The sequence below is a fragment of the Echinops telfairi genome, unplaced genomic scaffold, assembly GCF_000313985.2.
Source record: "Echinops telfairi isolate 266 unplaced genomic scaffold, ASM31398v2 ScPeMD7_2;HRSCAF=8, whole genome shotgun sequence".
Taxonomy (NCBI): domain Eukaryota; kingdom Metazoa; phylum Chordata; class Mammalia; order Afrosoricida; family Tenrecidae; genus Echinops; species Echinops telfairi.
The window spans coordinates 12,943,303-12,965,073 of record NW_022103898.1 but is presented as its reverse complement, the minus strand read 5'-3'; the positions used below and the strand labels follow the sequence as shown (position 1 = coordinate 12,965,073).

Here is a 21,771-nt window from a genome sequence, read left to right as displayed (position 1 = left end):
ACCCTGTTTCGGTCTCTGTCGAATGATCTCTATCTGTCGAATGCATCTTGCTTACTCTGGTGTTTTCCATCCTTTGAAGGCAGGGACTTGTTCTGTGGGTCTTTGTGATGGAGGCTGTATGGGGACTGTGGTCAACCACATCCTCCTTCAGGGACTCAGATGTCTCACCTGTGAAACACCGATAATCACACCCAACGGTAAGTGCTGTGTGAGGCTTGAAAGGGCTGATGGCAGTGGTGATCCACCATGCTTTAAGTACAGGAAACACATTGAGTACATAAAAAAAAAAACTGTAGATGCAGCGCCAGGGCTGGAGCAGAGGCACACCTCAGCTCGTTTCTTGTACCTTCTACAATGCCTCCTTCCCCATGAAAGGATTCAACACTCCCCCAAATCTCTCTTGCATGTTCTCCAGAATGTCCACCTTCTTATCCCTTCTTTCCTCCTACCCCTACCTCATCCTCATGAGCATTTCCCAAAGGTAGAGGGGTTTTCCTGGGAAGAGCCCAAGATATTAATTTCTGAAAGGGCAACATGGGTTAGATTTCTGTAGCTGCTTCAAGGACGAATCATCTTTACTTGTCTCCTCTCAGGAGTTCCCCAAACGTCTCAGTGCGAGGGCATGTTTGCAAATGGTGGGGCAAGAGTAGGAACATCCGCCAAAGCCAAATCCCTACAGCCGGCCACCAGGGGGCGCCAGAGTGCAGCACACCTGGGAGAGCAAGCAGCGCTTGCAAGAGAGCCCCTGCCATAAACTGAAAAGGCAGAGAAGAGGGAGTCTTTGAAGGAGGAAGAAAGATCAAGCCTAGCCAGATTGTCCAATTCTTTCCTTCTGGACGTATTTTCTTCCCACAGTTGCCACCTGGCCCTCCCTGAAACGAGGACCTGACTTCGTCACCATCCTAAAACATTTTGATTGGTCTTCACAATCATGGCTTAGAGAAAAAACTAACATAGGTCGCCTGTAATTTTGTTGTTAGCTGCCCTTGAGTAAGGGCACCGTGATGGTCCCACGCACCGTGGGGTGAAATCAGAGCACCCGCGAGTCAAAGGTTTTGAAGGGCTGACTTTTGGAAGCAGATGCCAAGCCTTCATTCCAACCCCAACTTAGTCTGGTTATCCCCAAATGTTGGGTCTGTGCCCTGGACAATGAGCCCAATTAAGAAGCAGTCCGAGTTGAACAGAGGAGAAAAGCTGGCTTATTAGGAAGCTAAGGGAATGTGATAGCAATGGTGCCTGGTTACTGGGTGCTTCAAGGATCCCATTGCTAAGTGATATTTATCCTAATTTCTTCTAACAACATTAATTATGCATTATGTGCAGGTGGGCTATAATTCTTACAATACCTGACAGGCTACACAAAGCTATAACATGTTTTAAGTACAGGAAACATAGTGAGTCCATAAAAGAAGAATTCTTTTTTTTTTTTTCACAGACATGGTTTATTGTGAGGTACATGTGGAAAAACCACTGAGAACAGAGGGTAGAGGGCCAACAGACTAGACATAGGGCTAAGGGCTCGGGACACAGCATCATGCAGCAACTAGTTGCCATTACGTCTCATCATCTGTGACAGGGCGTGTGAGCTCATCACTGTGCCCGTGGCGATAAGAACGATGAGCCCGATGGTCAGAAAGAGGCCGACGACCAGGGCACAGATGTTCAGGCACCTGGCAGTGGACCCGTAGCTCTGGGCCCCAATCATGTCACCCACCATCTTCCGGTCCCTAGACTTCACCGAGTAGGCGTAGGCCATGAAGCCCAGGCAGCACCAGTTGAGGAAGAGCGTGTTGAAGAGGGACCAGATGATGTGGTCAGGCACGGAGGTGTCACCGCTGCAGATGTTGATCACGGCGGACTGCATGGGGGCGGCGTAAGGGGGCCGCAGCACGGCCACTTTGTGCTCTTCCTCGACCATCTTCTGGGTTTGGGGGGGCAGCCAGCACTAGCTCTTGAAGCCGGTTGGGAGTGGGGAGAAGAATTCTATAATTATTTATCTTGACATCTACTTCCCAATTGATGACTCCTTCTCAATCTTATCAAGTGACCGAGAAAGAAATTTAAATGACCTGCAGTCCTGCTCACAAGTCTTGTTCGAAACCCAGTCTGGAAGCTCTGCTGAAACCCGTTCAATGTCACACCAGCACATGAAATGTAATGGCCAGGAACCGAACCCAGGTCTTCAAGCAAGGAAAGAATTCTACCGCTGAGTCACCACTGCCTCTGTTGGTGTCATCTTGTGCCTGCCTAATTTCAGACCCTCTTTCCTAAAAACTCCCTCGGGAGCAGCAATGACATGCTTTCAGCATTCCCAGAACTCAACTTACTCTGCCTCCCCTGTGAGCCCTGGCAGTCTGGTTCCCTCCCGCTGGAATACCTTTTCTATTAGTAGTCGTAGTACTACTACTACAGCAAGTGCATCCGTTTGCACGACCTGGAAATTGCCTACTAGCTTTCGGCGAAGTAACACCTCCAGAGAACCTTCCTTCGCGATCTCTTCCTCCCAGCCCCAGCTGCAGAAGACACAGGCCACCTGTGTCGTCACTCCTCCTTAGGCTTCCCACGTGACATTGTCTAAGACATCTCTGCCATGCCACGACGTCACAATGGATGCCAACGCAAAGGGGACCAAGTGGCAAAAGGAAGCAGAGGTTGTCGTAAGCTTCCAGCTGGGCTGCGCGCACAGACGCGCTGACTACGAGGTTTGTGGTTGGGAACCGATGAACCAGTGCGTCCAAAGGGCCCAGAGAAGGTCTGGACCTCTGTAAGCACGTGGCAAACCCCGTCTTGCTCTTGACCGTCCTTGGCCCAGCGACCAACGCGCGCGTCATTGGCCTTTAAGAGACCACGTTCCACCGCAGGGCGGAAGTACGCACCCCGCACCGGAAGTGAACTCCAAACGCCTCCGAAAAGACAGCGACCTGCCATTTTCCCGGAAGCTGGGTGACGCACAAGGAGGTGGAGCATCCCGTGGGTGAAATAGACAAGCTCACGTGACCACGTTGACGCAGAACTGTCGAGAGAACACTTTTCCTTGACGGCCATCCTCCTGCCCCTTCTGACCAACTGACCGGCCTCTGCTTGGCCCGAGGGCATCTGTTCTCATGTCACAGTGGAATGCAGGTCTGTAAGGGCCCTTAGGGCAATTCTTGTTTAAACTACCTCTCTCTCCTTATCTAGAGAAGCCGCAAGTCTTTCTCCCGGGGACAGGGGGGACAGGCGTGTTCACCCTCCACCCCCTCCCCCAGGGGGGGGGGGGGGAGGAGGGGCAAATCCAGGAAAAGGATCATAAAACAAGGCGCCTGAGACTGTACCTAAATATACTTTTGTCTTACTTCTGTCAATACCGCTTGCTTAGTCATACGTGAATTCTAGCTTGCTTTTTCTTCTGATTTCTGTCTTCTGCCCTCTCAGAATAATATGAGAGGCTTGGCCAGGGAAGACAGGCACTGCAGTGTAGTGGATAGGTCTTTGAACATCCCCCACTGCAGCCCGCGCTAGTCTGATTAAAAATAGACTTCACATAATTCTAATTAGACATTGTAGTGGTCATTTGCTCGAACCCGCAACCATGGGGTTTCCATTGATCCACCCTCAGTGTCCGTGTCTATATGCTTCCTCTTGGTCCGCTCTGGGTGCTCTAGGTTACATCTCTGTGGAGCCAAGTCACCTGAGCGTAGTCCCACACTTGTCAGGACATATACTGCCCTTTTATTCGATGGGGGAAGCTAACCTTCGTGGTGCAGACGTTGGGAACCAGGTGGACCCCATGAATTGGAATCAGGTGGAGGGCTGGTTTAAAGTACATACAAATAAATGTCAAGGTCAAAGAGACTATTTCCGGTCTAATATTAATATATTCATCTTTATACCCAAATAATTATAAAATAATATTTTCATATATATATATATACATACAGGATGGCCCAGTGATTAAAGCATTCACCTGCTAACCAAAATGTTTGGGCAACCAGTCTGAGTCTAGCAGACACGTTTTGTAAAGACTACTTGCTGCCAGTGAGTGGGGTCCCACACAAAGGGCCCCATAGGAGAGAGGAGAACTGACTGCCCTTGTGGGTGTCTGAGACTGTAGCTCTGTACAGGAGTAAAAAGCCTCATCTTGCTCTGTGGAGTGGCTAGTGGGTTCAAAGTGCAGATCTGGGGTTCGCAATCCAATGTACAGCTCACTACACAGAGCTAGCTCACTGCTCTGTCCTGAAGGAATGCCAAGGCCTGAAGTTGATTCTACGGCAGTAGTTTTGTTGTTGTTATTGTATGTTTGGTTTTTTTTTTTTATCATGTATAGATGAGGGGGCTTGAAAAAAGTTTGGGGAAAGTTTTCATTCTCTTTTATTTCCATTTTCCCTTGAATTTTTAAAGCCATATATATATACACATACACACACACATGCACACACTGGTATTCTTTTATTAAAACTCTTGGTATAAAAATAAAATAATTTCTTTAATCTACACATATCTACTTTCCCTTCCTGATTTGAAAAGAAGATAAGACCTCTCCGGGGACAGCAAAGGTGTCCTGTCGCTGCGCGCAGTGCCCAGTGGAGAAGCTGTGCTCCACATTCTGCCCACTGTTGACCCCACTGGCAGCTGGTGGCAGAGGAGGCTGGTCACTGCGTCACCATCATCCCTGACTATCAGCTTTCACGTCTTTTCCATCCAAAGCACTAACAGATCGATGGCCCTGATTCCCTTTGGTGTTACCCCATCCTCTTCTTTAGAAATCAGGCAGGAGTTAAGGAGATCAGGAGATCCGACATTATCAGGCCTTTAGCATCGCATGCACCCAGTCTCAAATCCTGGCTCCCATGCCTGCAGGCTGAGTGGTTGACTCTCTGGGTCTCAGGTGCTTCACTTGTGAAAGGTAGCTCGGGATAGATACCATATATACTCGAGTATAAGCCAACCTGAATATCAGCTGAGGCACCTAGTTGTACCACAAAAACTGCATTAAAAATGTGCTGAAATTTTTGGCTTATATGTGAGTATACATGGTACTTAACTACTTAGGAGCCTTTCGAATAGTTTTTATTTTTCTTCACAAACTTAATCTGGGATGATACAAACTATGAAACACCCAACTACTACTTAAAAGATGGGCAGTTTGAACTGATCCAGGGAGAACCTCAGAAGGCATGTGACAATCTGCTGCCACTATTTCAGAGCCTTGACAACCTTCTGGGGCGGTTCAACTCTGCATGCCTGGGTTCCCCAACACAGGGAATCACCCGGACAGCAGCTGTGATCGTTGTGTGTCCACTCGGCTGAGCTAGGGTTGTCAGTGGCTTGGCAGTTAAGACTTAGTCTTCCCCATAATGTAATCCCTTCCGTGATGGGTTCTGCTGCAAGCAGCCAATCACCCGAAGGACAAGTCACTCAAGGTTTGGGCTGCTTCCACTCTCAGTGGACACTCTGAAGAAGTTACTTTGGCTTTTTCCTGGGTCTAGATCCTGCACCTGGCTCATCACCGGGCCTCTGGGTTTTTGGCCTTGAGTTAGCGACATGCCATATTGTCTGCCTGTGGTGTCGTAAGATGACGTGGAATGGCTCTTCTATCCGTGTCTTTGTACCTCACACCACATGAGGGGTCGGGAGCATGTAAATACTGTGTTGCCATGTGGTTAAAGGTTTGATCAGCTAGTTTGAACCCACCAGAGACCTTTGGTAGAAGGGGTATCAGTATCAGAAGATGGCTTATTGACAAGCTGTCCCGTGCAGATGACAGAGCCTGAGCTTGCTGACAGTGAACTGGACTTGAAGCACTTACTGATGAGGACCAGGAACTGCAGCCTTCAGGGCAGACCACAACTCAGGGTGAAGAAAACAAAGCTCTCCACACGGGCCGTGGGAGCAAAGCCCAGTAAAAGCAGAGAAGACTGAAGTTGCTGAGGAGTTTGTCTTGCTTGGACCCACAACGCTCATCTTCCCAGAAACAGTCAAGACATCATATGATGCACTGATTGCATTGCGTGACAAACGCCACACAAGACCTCTTTCAGGCGTTGAAAAGCAAGGATGTTGTTTTGAAGATTAAGATGCTCCCCAGCCCCAGCCATAGAGTTATCCGTGGCCTCTACGCATGGGAAAGTTGGACATTGAATAACAAAAGACCAAGAAGGAATCAATGCACTTGAACTACGGTGCTCAAAAAGAATGTCGACAGTACCACAGACTACCAAAAAGAACAGACAGCTCTGTTTCAGAAGAAGTACAGCCAGAATGCTCCTTCAAAGCCGTGGTGGTGACGTTTCACCTCTGGTGCTTTGGACATATTGTGAGGAGAGAGCAGTCCCCGGAGAAAGACATCCTCCGTGGTAAAATAGAGGGTAGGAAAACCAAACACAATAAAAGGCAAACAGGAAGCCCCTCAACAAGATGTGCTGACAGAGTGGCCCCCAAATGAGCTCAGACATAGAACAGTTGTGAGGACAGCACAGGGCAGGGCAGAGGTGCACTTTGTCATGCATAGGTCCGTGGTGGGCAGAACCAAGTTGACATCAGCGAACAACACAACAACAGACGCAGGCGTGTTTCCCAGAGCTCTTTTTAGTTAGATGAAGGCTCCTGATCCCACAGGGCAATTTGGAAACGATCTGTTTGGAGGGTCTCACATATGCGTGAGGGATTGGACGAACAAGAGAAAATCAGGGCTCCTAGGTCTGCAGTCGATGCAAAGCCCTCGAAACCATGTGATTGCTTCTTAGTTTGGGTGATAAGAAACCTAAACAGGATATGACAAAATACCCATTTATAAACTTTCAAGGGCTCATGTGGGAGGGGGGAGTGGGGAGGGAGGGGAAAAATGAGGACCTAATGTCGGGGGTTTAAATGGAGAGAAAATGTTTTGAGAAACGCTGTACAAATGTACTTTACACAATTGATGTGTGTATGGATTGGGATAACAGTTGTACGAGCCCCTAATAAAATGTTAAATAAAAAAATAAAAAAAAGAATCCTAAACAGAGCTCCAATGCACTGAAGATCAGTAGAAGGGTTTCCTGCAGAAATCAAATGACCTAAGAACTTAGCAGAAAGCTCAACATATGGTCGTTTTTATCTGGGAACCTCATGTGTCCAATATCAATGTTTTAGTAAGACGATGCTGTCTTCAATTCGGGGCTGCTGGGGTTATAAGCATACGAGTAAATCATGAACACAGGGTGGTCCAAAGGTAGAGAGATATCACAATGATTGCTTACAGTCAATTATTGGTTGACCTATTTCTTTACCCCCCTCACTACTGCACATGACTAGTCTTAAAAAAAAATCATGAACATATTAATTTAAATTTCATTTGAAATTGCCCGTTGTGTAAATAACCCCTGTGAATAATTTGAGAGAAATAGCTGGGGGATTCCGTCAAACACTGAGGCATTCCAGGACAGGCAAATTGTTTATTTTTCTAGGTGACCGCAAACAAAATTGGCTCTCGGGAGAGACTGGCGTCCTGGACAAGTGAAAGCAAAGTGTAACATTCGGGGGAGACATGAAAAGGAATCAGAGGCCTTGGGACAACTGATTTTCTAGGTATGGTGATGCAGTTAATGTGGCATACTCCTGTATAACTCTCCAGGGCCTATTGTGCTCAAAGGTGTTCCACCCTGCCAGGCACCCTCAAGGGTCACCTAGCCCAGGGGCCCTCACTCTAGATGTGCTTCTGATTACAGAGGCTTGTTACTCAAACAGGGCCCTGCCCCATGCTTCCTGAAACAAAATGCCTTCCATGTGGTCTGGGAATCTCCCTCACCCTCCAGTCACCAGGTGCCTTGCAGAAATAGGCCCAGCCCACCAGTGCTCCCCAACACAAGACAGCAGGGTCCTTCCTACAGGTGTGGGTGAACACCTGGCTGTGCCAAAAGAAGAACTGGGTGGGGGTGGGGGGGACAGGGAGGGCACTGCCTGTGGCCCCAAGTGTGGGTCACGCACTGATATATGGGTCTCCAAGCTGGGATTAGGTAAGGATGGAATCACTGTTTATTTAATACTTATATGTTCCTGTTTAGTATATTAGGCTTTCCACTTCAAATATAAGAATCCTATAAATTCATATGACATGCCAGAGGTCTGTGGTAAGGCCCAGGAACTGAGTCAAGACCCAGTCCAGAACTAGAAGGTCCATGGGCACCCGATGACATGGCCCCTGGCAGGCATGTGTGAGTCCAGGTAGACTAGAGAAACAAATTCATGGACACTCACAGAGGTTTATTTACAAGAGCAATTGAGTATTGAGAAAATATCCCAGCCCAGTCCAGATCAAGTCCATAAGTCCAGTATTAGTCCATATGTCCAATACCAATCTATAAAGTCCTCTTCAGACTCACGAAACACATGCACTGATGCCAGTATGCAGGAAGATCATAGGCCAGTGGGTGGGAAGTCTTGTGGATCCAGTGGTGTAAGCATCTCAGCACTGGCAGGGGTCTCCACGTTGGCTTCTCCAGCTCCCGAGGTCTGGCTCCATCAGCCTCTTTCCATGGTCTTCTTAACAGAGATGTCTCATAGGAAGTGAGCACAGAGACAGCACAGAGTGTCCCACCTCCAAGGAGGAAATACAAGAGTTCCCAGAATCCTCAGGAGAAAGCCTTGCCCACACAGGCCTCATTGGCTATAACCTGGTTTACAGACAGGCTAAACTCCACCCCTTCACTCATAAGTCTTTTCAAATTGACAACAGATTATGTCACTACCACGAGGCATTAGGGAGCACACTGAGGTGGATGCCTGGTAGGGGCTGGCAGAGGTCTTCCAACAGAAGTCTCAGGCAAGGACTTTCTAGTAAAACCTGAAGGAAGACTGGGACCCCCCCCCCCCCCCCACCAGGTGAGCAGCTAGGCCCCCAGCCCAACCCACTCTAAACAAGCACCTTTGTGTTTGCTGCTGATGAGGAAGATTACAAGGTCAAGGTGGGAGTTCCTGGACACCCGCCACCCCCACCTCCAAGTTCATGAAGAGACAAGAGTTTCCAAGTGAGAGATGAGGAGAATCCACACTGTCTCCACACCTCCTTGGCTGGACTATCATGGGAGGGAGGGCAAAGGGGGCCGGCTTCTCTTGAGCTGGGGGTTCCCAAGAAGCCCTGCTGGGCTGAGACCCTTCCCTCACTGCCGCTCAGTACTCATGCTTCATGCTTGGTTACTAGTCAACAGTTGATGGTTCAAACCCACCCAGAGACAGAGAAGAGGCCTGGTGATCCCCTCCCAAAGGTGTGCTAGGAAAGCCAGACCTCCCTGGAGGCTTTTTGATCCCATCTGAAGCAGGACAAAGAGAACTGTGCCGGATGATGGGACAGTCAGCATGCACCCGTCACAGAGGGCGATGGATCCACGACTCACAGACGCGCTGTTCTGACAGCCAAAGAGGACAGAGAGTCATCACAAGATCACAAGTGGTGTCAGGTCAGCTCATCACTGGGCCCAGAGTGGCCACATAATGGGGGCAAGGACCAGGATTGGCGTATGCTCCCTAAGACGTGCACGGTAGGAGTTTCTGATGTGGTTCATGGGCTGTGATCCTGATCATGGGAGCCTGCGTCATAGTCAGCAGGGCCTGACCCTTTGCCTTCAATCAGATGGCCTGTGTGTGGTTAGCTCTTTGCAGGAAAAACCAGGCAAGTTCCCTTCCTTCTTAGGGTGAGGATCTGTCTGCAGACGCTTCCATCTGCGTCCACACACAGCCTTTCCTGGGCTGGGTCTCAGGGGAGCCTCATTGTGGCACTCCCACGGGGTCTGAATTTAGGGCAGGATTCTACAAAGGGTGAGGGCTCCTGCTTAGACCCCAGCCTGCCACAATCCAAGGACTGGAGAATTTAGGCTCTAGAGCAGCGGTTCTCAACCTGTGGGTCGCCATCCCTTTGGGGGTCGAATGACTTTTCACAGGGGTCGCCTAAGACCATCGGAACATGCATATTTCCCGTGGTCTTAGGAACTGAGACACCGCTCCTGTGTCCGTCTCCAGGTGGGTCCGCCCACCTACGAGTACCCATCATAAAGACTTTGTTACTCATGCTACACCATGCTTCAAGACAAAATTTCATTTATTTGTCATTAGAAATACATATTTCACAATATATAATGACATATTGTTTTGTGATGAATCACTATGCTTTAATTAGGTTCCATTTGTAACAATGAAATACATCGTGCATATCAGATATTTACATGACGATTCATAACAGCAAAATGACAGTGATGAAGTAGCAGCGAAAATACTTTTGTGGTTGGGGGGTCACCACCACATGAGGAACTATGAAAGGGTCGCAGCATTAGGAAGGTTGAGAACCACTGCTCTAGAGCAAAGGCATGTCCTTGAGTACACTGAGAGCAGTCCCACTCGGCACGCGTGTGGGGTAGGGGGCTGTGAACTGGAAATCTACAGTGACACAGAAGCAGGTGCTCCCAGGTGCGTGAGAGCAAGCGCTCTGTTGACCTGATTTCCTGTAGTTTGTGCCTCCTGTTCCAGGAGAGGAGGTGATGTCCGGAACCCCTGACAAAGCACGGACTACATTTCCTACCCCAGATAGGCTTGATCCAGGCAGATGGATCATTTTATTCTCACCCCCTGGAGTAGGGGTGGGTAGGCGGGGCTCTTAGGGAGTTAGTGGGGATGTGGGGCAGAGCAGGCACCAGGGCTCCTGTGATCAGGGAGACTTGGTAGGAATCTGGGCTGGCTGATGGATTCTGGTGGTGCTGGTCACTGAGGACTCAGTCAAACTTCACAGAAGAAACCCTGAACTGGCCCTTCATCTGCAGGTATTCCAGGGGGCATCAGCCCAGCCTGTTGGGGAAGGTCAGCTTGTCTCCATCTGGCAGCTTCACCGTAAACTGGTCAGTCTCATAGGTGATCTTGAACTGTGGGTGGGAGCAAAGGGTGTCAGAGAGGCAAGGGTTACCAAAGAAGAGCCAGGGCTGTGCCTGGCGGCTCCCACAGTGCCCAGGTGAGGGTCCCCTATCATTTGATCTCTCCCTTTGGCATCCATGCCAGGCTCCGTGTTCTTTGAGCTCACCTTGACCTCTGACCCTGGGCCAAAGCGGTGGAGGTCTGTTTGTTGCTCCTCCCCCCAGCCACCATCCTTAGAGTTGCAGACGATGGTGGACTCCGTGAAGCGAGGGTTGAAATGCAGATTCAGTTTGTCAGCCCTTTGGCCCAGATTAATCTCGATCCTGCAGGAAGAGGGGTGTTAAGAGCGGTCCCCTTCAGTAAAACAACTTGGGGGTGTTTTGCTTGACCACCCGCTGGAAGAGTCTACAGAGAGAGATTGCATGAATGGGGAGGGCTGTGTTGTAAAAGAAAGGCAGGTGACCATCCAATTGCCATGCCCATGGGGTGTGAGGTCCTATTGGGAGCACAGGCCAGAGCTGCTGTCTGCGGGGTAACTGAGTGTGACCATATTAAAATGGAGGTGTCTATCCTGTCTTTAGATCTCCTAAGACCCTGGAAGTCCGACTATAAACAGGTGCCAACCCGAGGGCTGAGCTCCTGTCACTACACCCATGCATTTGGTGCTGTGTGACCTCTTGTTAGCATCACTATAGATTTCTGGGATAGACCTTCAAAGTCGGGACAGCAGAGCTGCTCTGGGTCATGCAGGGCCACATCAAAGAACCCAACAGTTCTGCAATCTCATGGAAGCCAAGAAAAAGCAAGAGAGATCACTTCTGGGGGCTGCTAGTCCGGGAATCTGCCTGCTGTGCCCATACCCAACCAGAGGTTGGTGGGAAGGAGCACTGAGATGCTGAAAGGCTGAGCCTAAAGTGGGGCTATAACCCGGAGAGTAGATAATTGCTCCTGGTAGCTGATGTGGGCTTAATGTGGCCTGGGTCCAACCAGTCAGGGGGTCAGGGCTTTGCTTACAGAACTCATGCCCCACAAGGGCTGTTCGGGGACAAGGAACTGAGTATGTGGTATCTGCTCTGACATTCTGAAGGTCCCCGAACGAGGCTTCCTAATGACATGAGAAGAAGCAGGGGCCATGGCCCCCTTTGTCAGGGTCCCTCTCACAGTAGGCTGCCATTCATTCATGGGGCTACGCTGCCTACTCCCACCTTCCCCACGTGTTCTGTCCTGTTACAGGCTCTGTCCCTACTCTTAGTTGCACCCAACTCACCTATCAGCCTCATTGCCTATTCTGCCCTTGATCTTCAGGGTTGTCCCCAATGTCATGTGCATGTTGGTGATCTCAAAATTGTCCTGAGACAACAGAGAAACATTCCATTAGAGTTTTCCCAAGAAATCCACCCCCACCCAGGAAGCCTTTCCAGGGACCTCATCCTGTCTCGGGCTGATGCTGCTGGTGTCCCCTTACCCATCACCAGCAGCAGTCACTGGCCTGAGGGGGCACCAGGTACCACTTGGAAGGACAAACCCAGAGTCCTGACCCCACCTCTTCCTGAGTCCCCTGGGCTCTGCTTGTCTCCTCCCAGCACAACAGCGGGGTCTACAGGGTCCTGGCACAGCTGCTGGGCCTCAGTTTGCCTGTCTGTACAATAGGTGGAGCAGGCCCTGCCTGCACTGTAGGGTAGTTGAGAGCAACAAGAGGCTTCCGACAGCAGGTGCCAGTGTTCCAGTGCCCAAGGCACAGTGCCCTTAGCAGATCAGGCCATGTACAGTTGCTAGGCAAAACTGTGCTAGGAGTCAGTTTGCATAGAAATTGGATCAGAAGTCTGTCCACAGTTGGATGTCTGTACACTCCTTAAGGGAAAGAGACGGCTTCCGGCTCCCCCTGCAGTTCAGTGGTGGGGAACGGAGACCAGTCCAAAGAGAAGGGCTGTGCAGAGGGTCTTTCCCACCTCCTCTCTCTGCAGAGCCCTCCACCCCAACTATTGCCGCCTCCTCCCACCAAAGGTGAGGATGACTCCCAGAGGGTAGGCAGTGGGGCTCAACCTTCCTCACCATCATAGCGACGACTCCAGTGGCAGCTCCGGGATTGTGGAGATCGGTGCTCAGGGACACACCTTCCAGTGAGGCTGAGGTCCTATGAGCTTGCATATGATCTCCTCCTCCAACGGTGTAAATAGAGCTCCTGCTGCCTGAGCGGACCCTGTCTCCACCAATCCACACTCACATGCACAAATGACTGCCCCTCCCTGGTCCAGCCCAGCCCAGCTCACCCTGGGGCGTCCTCCCTCAAGGCTGCAGGTGTGGCCACCGTGTGGGTCCATGAGGCCAACTACCTCCCTGAGGCCAGCTTCCTTGTCTGTCAATGAGGCTTGCTCTGCCCTGACCCCTCTCCTTGTGGCTCCTTCATGCATCCTGCCTCACACATTGTCCAGGCCCTCTTTCTGCAGGGGTCCTGCTGCGCTCATGGAAGGTGCACATCGATTTCAAAACTGTACTTGATAGCAACCACAAGTAGGCATATGGAAACTAGGTGGACATGTGTGTGTGTAGAGGGAGGCCTATGCCAGTAAACACGCATGCATGCAGAGTTGCCTCTGAGGGCAAATCCTTGTACATGCCTGTGTGGGCTCCTCCTATGAAGGAGCTTCCAAAATCTGTGGAAATTCTCAATGTCTTTTCAGTCCGGTTTCCCACAAACTATTGAAGCCTGTGCTGTAGGTGCTCATGCAGTAGAGGGCTTTGTCAGGGGCCTTTCCAGATTGACTCTAAGAATGTGCTGGATTGGCTTACTGGCCGCAAAGTGTTGGCCCGTGTCTCCTGGGAAGCCTTGGTCAGTTTGGCATAAGACAGTTGACACGGATAAGGCAAAGGGTTATTTGCAAATAGGAAATATTGCATCCTCTAAAGGCTAGATGCAGTCAACTCACTTCCTTTTGCTGGGTCCTTAGTATGAATTCTGAGTTTTAAAATCGATCATACATCTATGCTATTATCAAGACTGTTGGATTCAATCTCTTGGCACGTCTAGTTTGGCTACTTCCGGACCACGTATGGAGAGCCCATGTCCTGGGCAGCGTGGTATAGGGCCCTAGACCTGGGCTTCTCCATCAGACGGCAGCTCTGGAAGGAGGGTCAGGAAGAGGAGCTTCCCAGGGACCCCGTGCCCTGCTGTCACTTGCAATAGTGGTATATGTCCCCATAGCCTCCAAATAGAGGTCAAGTCTCTGTTTTGCTACTTTTTTTTTTACCATTTAATTGGCAAATAATCCACAGATCATGTAATTTAATAGTTCATACCAGAAAGTATATAATCATTACCAAATCCGCTTTAGAATACTTTCTCTCTGACATGGTTAAATTGCTTTTAAAATTAGCTGTGTCCTCACCAGCAGTTCGAGTGCTCCCCCCCTCCCCCATACATTGTTTGTTCCCCAAACCCCTCACCCTCCCTGTCTTCCACCCGCACCCGCACCTCTCCTCTAAATGCTTGCATCCGTTATTATCTCTCTGCAGCTCCTCTTTCTGTGCCTCACAAACTGGAACACCCGACAGAAGCAATACAAAACAGATACAAAAAAAGTGGTAAGGATAAAATAACAATACAAAGAGAAAAATACAAATAGTAAACAAGAAAAGACCTCCACAGTGTGTAAAAGACCAGGGAAGAAGTGTGTGTCCTGCAAGCAATGAAGAACCAGCAGGAAATACTTGTACCTAGAACCATTTCAGGTTGGATCAGGAGGAAGTCAGCTGACCCAGTATCAAGTTCAATCCAGTATAATCATGATTACCACGATCTCTATCTGACAGGAAAGCAGTTTAAGACCCTTGTGTATGGCTAGAGGGGAGCTGCCAACAGCTCGATCTCACTACGCAACTCAGTTCAGGGCTCCCACTGTCCTCCACAAATTGGGTCTTCCCAATTGAGGCTCGGATAGTTTTCCTTTGTCATGTTTGACTTTTGTTATTGTCATCTTTGGATCATACGAGCTGCTGTGCTTCTTCCATGTGGGCTTAGTTGACTCCTCACTTAGATGGCTGCTTGTTTGAATACAAGCCTTTAAGACCCAGACACCATTCCAATTGACAGCAGGGTACCATCTGCTTCCTTCAGCACACTTCGCTGGAGCGCCCTTATCGTCAGCGATCATTTCACGAAGGTGCACATCGAGCAGGGTCACGTTATCAGACAGAACTAACTGTTTTTGGACTGAGGCTAGAGTTCAACGGGGGCCCAGAATCCATCTCTTTGTCCCTGGGCTGTGCATGACTCTGGGTTACTGTGTCAGCCTTATGACAGGATCAAGAGCCCATACGACCAGCTACCCCAATAACAGCAGCCAGGCAACCAGCAGACAACAAAATACAAACAAACAAACAAAAGGCAGGAAAAGAAAAGCCTGGGGACACAGAAAATGAGCTTGTCCCTCATTGTGGGAGGAGAAGGCGATTGCACCGATCACATCACCAGGTGTGCAGTGACACAGCACTGCAGACACGGTCGTGTGTGGGGTGAGGGCGAGTACAGATCCCCGTGAGCGGCACACTGTGAGCGGATCTCCTGTTCAACTGCGTGAGCTCTGTGACCCTAAGCATGGGGACGGGTGCCAGGGGGTCACTTCCTGGGTCCATTCTTCCAAATTCAGATCCCTTCCCAAGGGAGTCGTTCCTTAGCTTCCTCCTAAGAGAAGGAATCTCTCTGGGTCTTTCTGCTGGACACGGGAGAGACCAACTTAGATCAGGAGTGTCCGTGTGCGCTCACCTTTACCACGTCACCTTGTCCTGATGACACTGGATACTCGCTCATTGAAAGCTCTCTGGTTCAGACGAAGGTGAAAGGAGGAAGGTGGCCACAGGTGGGACACGAACCCTTCTCAGTGTGGATGTTTTTCCTGGGTCCCTGGGTGGTGGTGCTAGGTGTCTTGTATCTGGCTCTCCATGGCGCCCCCATGAGGGACTGACTGGAACTGCTCCATAGGGCGTCCTGGCTGGAATGTGCACAGGAGAGCCCCTCCCAGCCTCTCACAAGTCAGCTGTCAGGGTTTGACACCCTCTGCGATGCCAGGTGGTCTGTGGTAGTGACCTCATTTGCCGTCAACTTGAAGTGTAGGTGTGGATTCTAACTGTCAAATCAGGTCACAGCCTGAGGATGCCTGTTGTGGGTGTGACCTCCTCCTAAGGAGAGCCCTGGGCACCTCCCCCTCTCTTTCCGCTTCACCTTCCTGATCCTGAGTCACTCTGAGAGCTGGCAGGGACAGCGCCAGTGAATCCATGTCACTCCGCACCCACTGGCTGTGAGCGTCTGCATCCTGCGTCGTTGCGTGTGGCTGCGTGAGTCTGAAGAGAGATTTATGGACCAGTATAAGACTGGACTTGTGGACTAGGCTGGGATGTTTGGAGGGTCATTGGGTGTCTTTCTGTAGTCAGCCTGGCCTAAAACACGCATTGATACATTGCAGTAATTCAAGTTTATTTTTATATTGCCTGGTCTATAAATAAGCTATGTGGATAATAGGAGAGAAATAGCTGGAGCATTCAGTAAAATATTGAGGCATTACAGTACAAGTCTATTGTAGAGTTTTACAGGTGGCAGCAATGAAAATCGCCTCTCAGGATTGACAGGAATCCTGGAAACGTGACAATGAAGTGGAATATTTCCGTTGGAAAGCAATAAAAGGATTTGGGACTATTCACAATCCAGGTATAATGAATGATGTAGCTAATGTGTCATATGAGTGTACAGATCTCCTGCCCGAGTATTATCAAGGATGGTCCACCTGCACCGTTGAACCTGCCATATGTAAAACATCTCAAGGGTCTTCTAGTTTGGAGGGGCATCGTGGGGGTAGCCTGACCCCACAACTAATCACGGGTTCAGCAGGCACAATTGTACGGTTGAGATATATATAGATTATAGTAAAGTCATAGAGAAATGGGAGAGAGAAAAATAAAGAAGTCGGACACATTTCATGGTAGCATGCTCACCTCAGCTCCTCTTGGTGGTACATGTGCAGGTGTGGGATGAGTGGGTAGGAGAGAGACCATGAGGTTTTATTTCTAGCCAAAGCTTATATATCTTTGGGGGCATGAAAGCCCCCTGATTACAAGTAACAATCTGGAAAATGGGAAGCTGTTGTAATATAGGCAATAGAAGCAATAAGATGAGGATGACCTAGATGTATACATGCAATAGTAAAGGGAGGGAATAGGGGTGCATATGTGGCAAGATGGGTGCACCCTAGACTCAATGTAGTAGCCTAGGATTAGTCTTCCTTAAGTGGTCCTGAACTTGCCTTCGGGCTCTCCTTCAAGGGAACACTATCAGAAGGGAGTGGCCCAACTCAGGGTGAATCAGACTCTACAGTCTGGTTGCTCTAGACTGGTTGCTGATATCCTTAAGGAGCATCATCTCTGACCTACTTTCATTGACCTCCTAGTGGACAGTCATTGTCCGTGTTTAGCTAGCATCATTTGGGTTTGGCGTATATTTGGGGGAGACAACTGGCAGAAATCTTTCTGTATCCCACAGGTCGTGGTTCTAGCTGTGCTTCTGATCTCTCAGAGACTTGTTACACACACAGGCCCTGCCCCATGCTGCCTGCGGTGTGGCCTTGGAACCTGCATGTCTCTCCAGCCCATCACGTGCCTTACAGGAGTCTGTCCAGAACACCAGTAGTCCCCAAACACAACACAGCGTGGTCCTTCCTACCTGTGTGGGGAGTGCCAGGCTGTGCCAACAGTAGACCAGAAGGGGGCTGTGCTTGTGGGCACTGAGCGTGGGTCGTCACATCCGGGCTGGGGTGTCCCAGGTGCTATGAGGTAGGGGTGGAGCATGTAATAATTACATGTTCATTTTGGCATTTTTGGTTTCCCCCATCCTACATAAGATTCCTGTAAGACATAGCAGTACCTTGTAGTGAGGCCCAAGAAGTTAGGGTCTAGGTCAGCAGGAGAAGGTCCACAAGTCCCTAATGACATGGGCCCCTGCAGGCCTTGGGGAGCAGGCTGGGGAGGGGTACAGCTACCAGCACACTGAGGTGGATGCCTGGTAGGGGCTGGCAGAGGTCTTCTAGCAGAAGTCTCAGGCAAGAACTTTCTGGTAAAATCTGGAAGAAGACTGGAGCCCTTCCCAGGTGAGCAGCTAGGCCCCCAGCCCAACCCACTCTAAACAAACACCTTTGTGCTTGCTGATGATGCGGAAGAGAACGAGGTCAAGGTGGGAGTGCCTGGTGCCTCCTGCCCCTTGACCTCTGCCCCCCATGAAGAAGCAGGTGCTTCCTGGTCTACACGGGGTCTACACCCCTCTCAGGAGAGATCTGTGTGGAAGAGCAGAGGGGCAGCTTCTCCTGGGCTGGGGGTTCCCAAGAAGCCCTGCTGGGCTGAGGCCCTTCCCTCACTGCCACTCAGTGCACATGCTTAATGCTTGGTTATCAGCCCACAGCTGATGGTTCAAACCCTCCCAGAGGCAGCTCAGAGCAGAGGCCTGGCTGTCCCCTCCCAAAGGTGTGCTAGCAGAACCAGAGCCCGGATCCAGATGAAATTCCCTAGAGGCTCTCTGATGACATCTGAAACAGGACAAAGAGAACCGTGCCGCCGGAGGGACCATCGGCATGCCCCCATCACAGAGGCTGATGGATGCAAGACTGACGGAAAAGCTGGTCCTTCTATGTTATTTATCAGGAAAACAACCGAGGGGTGGTTTGTTTTGATTGGCCAGAGGGGGTGCAGAGAAAATCATCACAAGGTCATGACTGGTGGCTGCTGAACTCCCCACGGTCCCAGTAGTGACCCCAGAAGTTGGGAAAGGACCATGTCTGTGATAAGAGTGTGATTTTAGTCCCACACGGGGTGTGGGGCTGGCTATGATGTTCTGATTACCTGCCCCTGTGGCCCTGATCATGGGATCTGAGTCAGTGCAGCAGGACCCGACCCTTTTCCTTCCCTCAGTCCGCCTGTGAGTCGGCTCTTGGCAGGAAGCGCAGGCAAGTTGCGGTCTCATTGGGTGAGCATCTTTCTGCAGACTCTCCCCTTTCCCTGGCCGGCCTAACAGAGCCAGGCTCTTGACGGTCCTGGGTCAGAGCTTACATCAGACGCTCAGAGGACATAGGGCTCCAGCTTAGACCCCAGCCGGCCACAAACCAAGGACTGAGGACGGTCGGCTCTAGGGCAGGGGTTCTCCACCTTCCTGAGGCTGCGGCCCTTTCATACACTTCCTCATGTGGTGGTGACCCCCCAACTACAACATTATTTTCTTTGCTACTTCATCAGTGTCATTTTACCCCTGTGATAAATCGGGCGACCCCTGTGAAAGGGTTGTTTGACCCCCAAAGGGCTCTGGACCCACAGGTTGAGAACCTGTGTTCTAGAGCAGGGGTCCTCATACTTTTTAAACGAGGCCAGTTCACTGTCCCTCAGACCGTGGGAGGACCAGATGATAGTTTAAAAAAAGAACTATGAACAAATTCTTATTAAGTAAAAAAAACAGAACAGGTCAAAAACACCCGATGGGGCAGATAAAGGTTGGGCCGTAGTGTGAGGACCCCTGTTCTAGAGCAAAGGCACGTCCTCGAGCGCACTGAGAGCAGTCCCACTCTGCACACGTGTGTATGTGTGTGCGCGCGCGCGCGCGCGTGTGTGTGTGTGTGTGTGTGTGCGTGTGTGCGCGCGTGTGCATGTGTGTGTGTGTGTGTGTGCGGGGGACCTGTGAACTGCAAACCCACAGTGACACAGAAGCAGGTGCTCCCAGGTGATTGAGAGCAAGTGCTCTGTCGGCCTGATTTCCTGTACTTTGTGCCTTAGTTTACCCATTTCAGGAGAGGAGGTGATGAGCCGGAATCCCCTGATAAAGCACAGATTACATTTCCTACCCCAGAACGGCTTGATCCAGGCAGATGGATTGGTTTATTCTCACGCCTTGGGGAAGGGGTGGGGAGCCAAGGCTCACAGGGGGGTTAGTGGGGACGTGGGGCAGAGCAGGCACCAGGACTCCTGTCATCAGGGAGACTTGGTAGGAATCTGGGCTGGCTGATGGATTCTGGTGGGTGCTGCTCACGCAGAACTCAGTCAAACGTCACAGAAGAGACCCTGAAGTTTCCCTTCGTGCTCAGGTAGCGCAGGGGGTCGCAGCCCAGCCTGTTGGGGAAGGTCACCTCGTATCTATCTGGCAGCTTCACCGTAAACTGCTGCTTCTCATAGGTGATCTCAAACTGTGGGGGAGACAGGGAGTCAGGGAGGCAAAGATTACCCGGGAGGAGCCAGGGCAGTGCCTGGCGGCTCCCACAGTGCCCAGGTGCAGGTCCCCTATCATGTGGACTCTCCCGTTGGCATCTATCCCAGGCTCCTTGTCTTTTGAACTCACGTTGGCATCTATCCAAGGCTCCTTGTTCTTTGAACTCACGGTGACCTTCACCCAATGGGCAGAGCAAGAGATTCGTTGCTCCTCTCCCCAGCCACCATTCTTAGAGTTGCAGACGATGACGGAATCCGGGAAGCCAAGGTTGAAATGCAGATTCAGTTTGTCAGCACTTTGGCCCAGATTAATCTCCATCCTGCAGGAAGAGGGTGCTGAGGAAGGTCTAGGGGTCCCCCTCAGTAAAACAAATTGGGGAGTCTTTGGCTTCCCACATGCTGAAAGAGTCTACAGAGAGATTGCACGAATGGAGGGCTGTGCTGTACAACAAAGGCAGGTGACCATCCAATTGCCGTGGCCATGGGGTGTGAGGTCCCATTGGGAGCACGGGCCGGTGCTGCTGATGGTGGGATAACTGACTGTGACTATAAACAGGTGCCAACCCAAGGGCTGAGCTCCTGTCTCTAGACACATGCATTTGGTGCTGTGTGACTTCTTATTAGCATCAAAATAGATGTCTGGGCTAGACCTTCAAGGGTGGGGGCAGCAGGGTGCTCTGGGTCACAAGGAGCCACATCAGACTTCCCAACAGTTCTGCAATCTCATGGACGCCAAGTAGAAGCAAGAGATTCCTTGTGGGGGACAGCCACCCCATGCATCCTCGTGCCCTCCCCATGTCCAACCAGAGGTTGATGGAGATGAGTCTCCAGAGGGCTGAAAGGCTAAGCTGAAGACAGTTGTAAGCCCCAGAGTGAGATAATTACTCCTGGCTTAATGTGACTGAAAGCCACAGGAACGGGGCTGTCCCTGGACCTTTTACTTTCATACCCAATGTCCAACAAAGGCTGTCGGGGGAGAAGCAACTGAGTATGTGGTCTCTGCTCTGAAATTCTGAATGTCCACAAACCCAATTTTACAATGACATTTGAAGAAACGGGGACATTATGGTCCCCTTGGCCAGTGCCACCGTGACGGAAGACCCTGATGCTGGCATTCATTCTCAGGGATGCCCTGCATCCTCCCACTTTGCCCACGTGTTCCTTCTTGGGTACAGACTCTGTCCCCACTCTTAGTCCCTCCGACTCACCATTTGGCATTAGTGGCTACTTTGCCCTTGATCTTCAGGGTTGTCCCCAACTTCATGTGCATGTTGATGATCTCAAAATTGTTCTAAGCCAACATAGAAGCATTCCATTAGAGTTTTCCCAAGAAATCCACTCCCAACAGGAAGCCTTTCCAGGGACCTCATCCTGTCTCAGGCTGATGCTGCTGGTGTTCCCTTGCCCATCACCCCCGGCAATCACTGGTCTGAGGGAGCACCAGGTACCACTGAGAAGGACACGCTCAGATTCCTCACTCCACCTCTTCCTGAGCCCCCTGGGCTCTGCTTATCTCTTCCCAGCCCAGCCAGCACAACAGCAGGTCTGCAGGCTCCTGGCACAGATGCTGGGCCTCAGTTTCCCTGTTTGTACAAGAGGTGGAGCAGGCCCTGTCTGCACTGTAGGGTCGTTGAGAGCAACAAGAGGCTTCCGACAGCGGTGCCAGTGGTCCAGTGCCCAGGGCAC

The 21,771-nt window shown here is 50.6% G+C and overlaps 3 protein-coding genes across 3 annotated transcripts; all 3 read right to left on the bottom strand.

Annotated features, from left to right (window-relative positions):
• Positions 1 to 1,543: 1,543 nt before the first annotated feature.
• On the bottom strand, positions 1,544 to 1,918 carry LOC101661601 (interferon-induced transmembrane protein 1-like). The gene has a single exon (XM_045289368.1). It carries the CDS (start codon positions 1,916 to 1,918, stop codon positions 1,544 to 1,546), a length of 375 nt encoding a protein of 124 aa, XP_045145303.1.
• An 8,866-nt stretch (positions 1,919 to 10,784) lies between these two features.
• LOC101655320 (galectin-2-like) lies at positions 10,785 to 12,186 on the bottom strand. The gene is made up of 3 exons (XM_004700298.4): positions 12,125 to 12,186; positions 11,024 to 11,180; positions 10,785 to 10,868 (listed from the first exon to the last, which is right to left on the bottom strand). The coding sequence occupies exons 1-3, from the start codon at positions 12,184 to 12,186 to the stop codon at positions 10,785 to 10,787; spliced, it is 303 nt and encodes a 100-aa protein (XP_004700355.1).
• Positions 12,187 to 19,916: 7,730 nt separating this feature from the next.
• LOC101661279 (galectin-2-like) lies at positions 19,917 to 21,355 on the bottom strand. The gene is made up of 3 exons (XM_013004048.1): positions 21,294 to 21,355; positions 20,216 to 20,405; positions 19,917 to 20,063 (listed from the first exon to the last, which is right to left on the bottom strand). The coding sequence occupies exons 1-3, from the start codon at positions 21,353 to 21,355 to the stop codon at positions 19,917 to 19,919; spliced, it is 399 nt and encodes a 132-aa protein (XP_012859502.1).
• Positions 21,356 to 21,771: the final 416 nt, after the last annotated feature.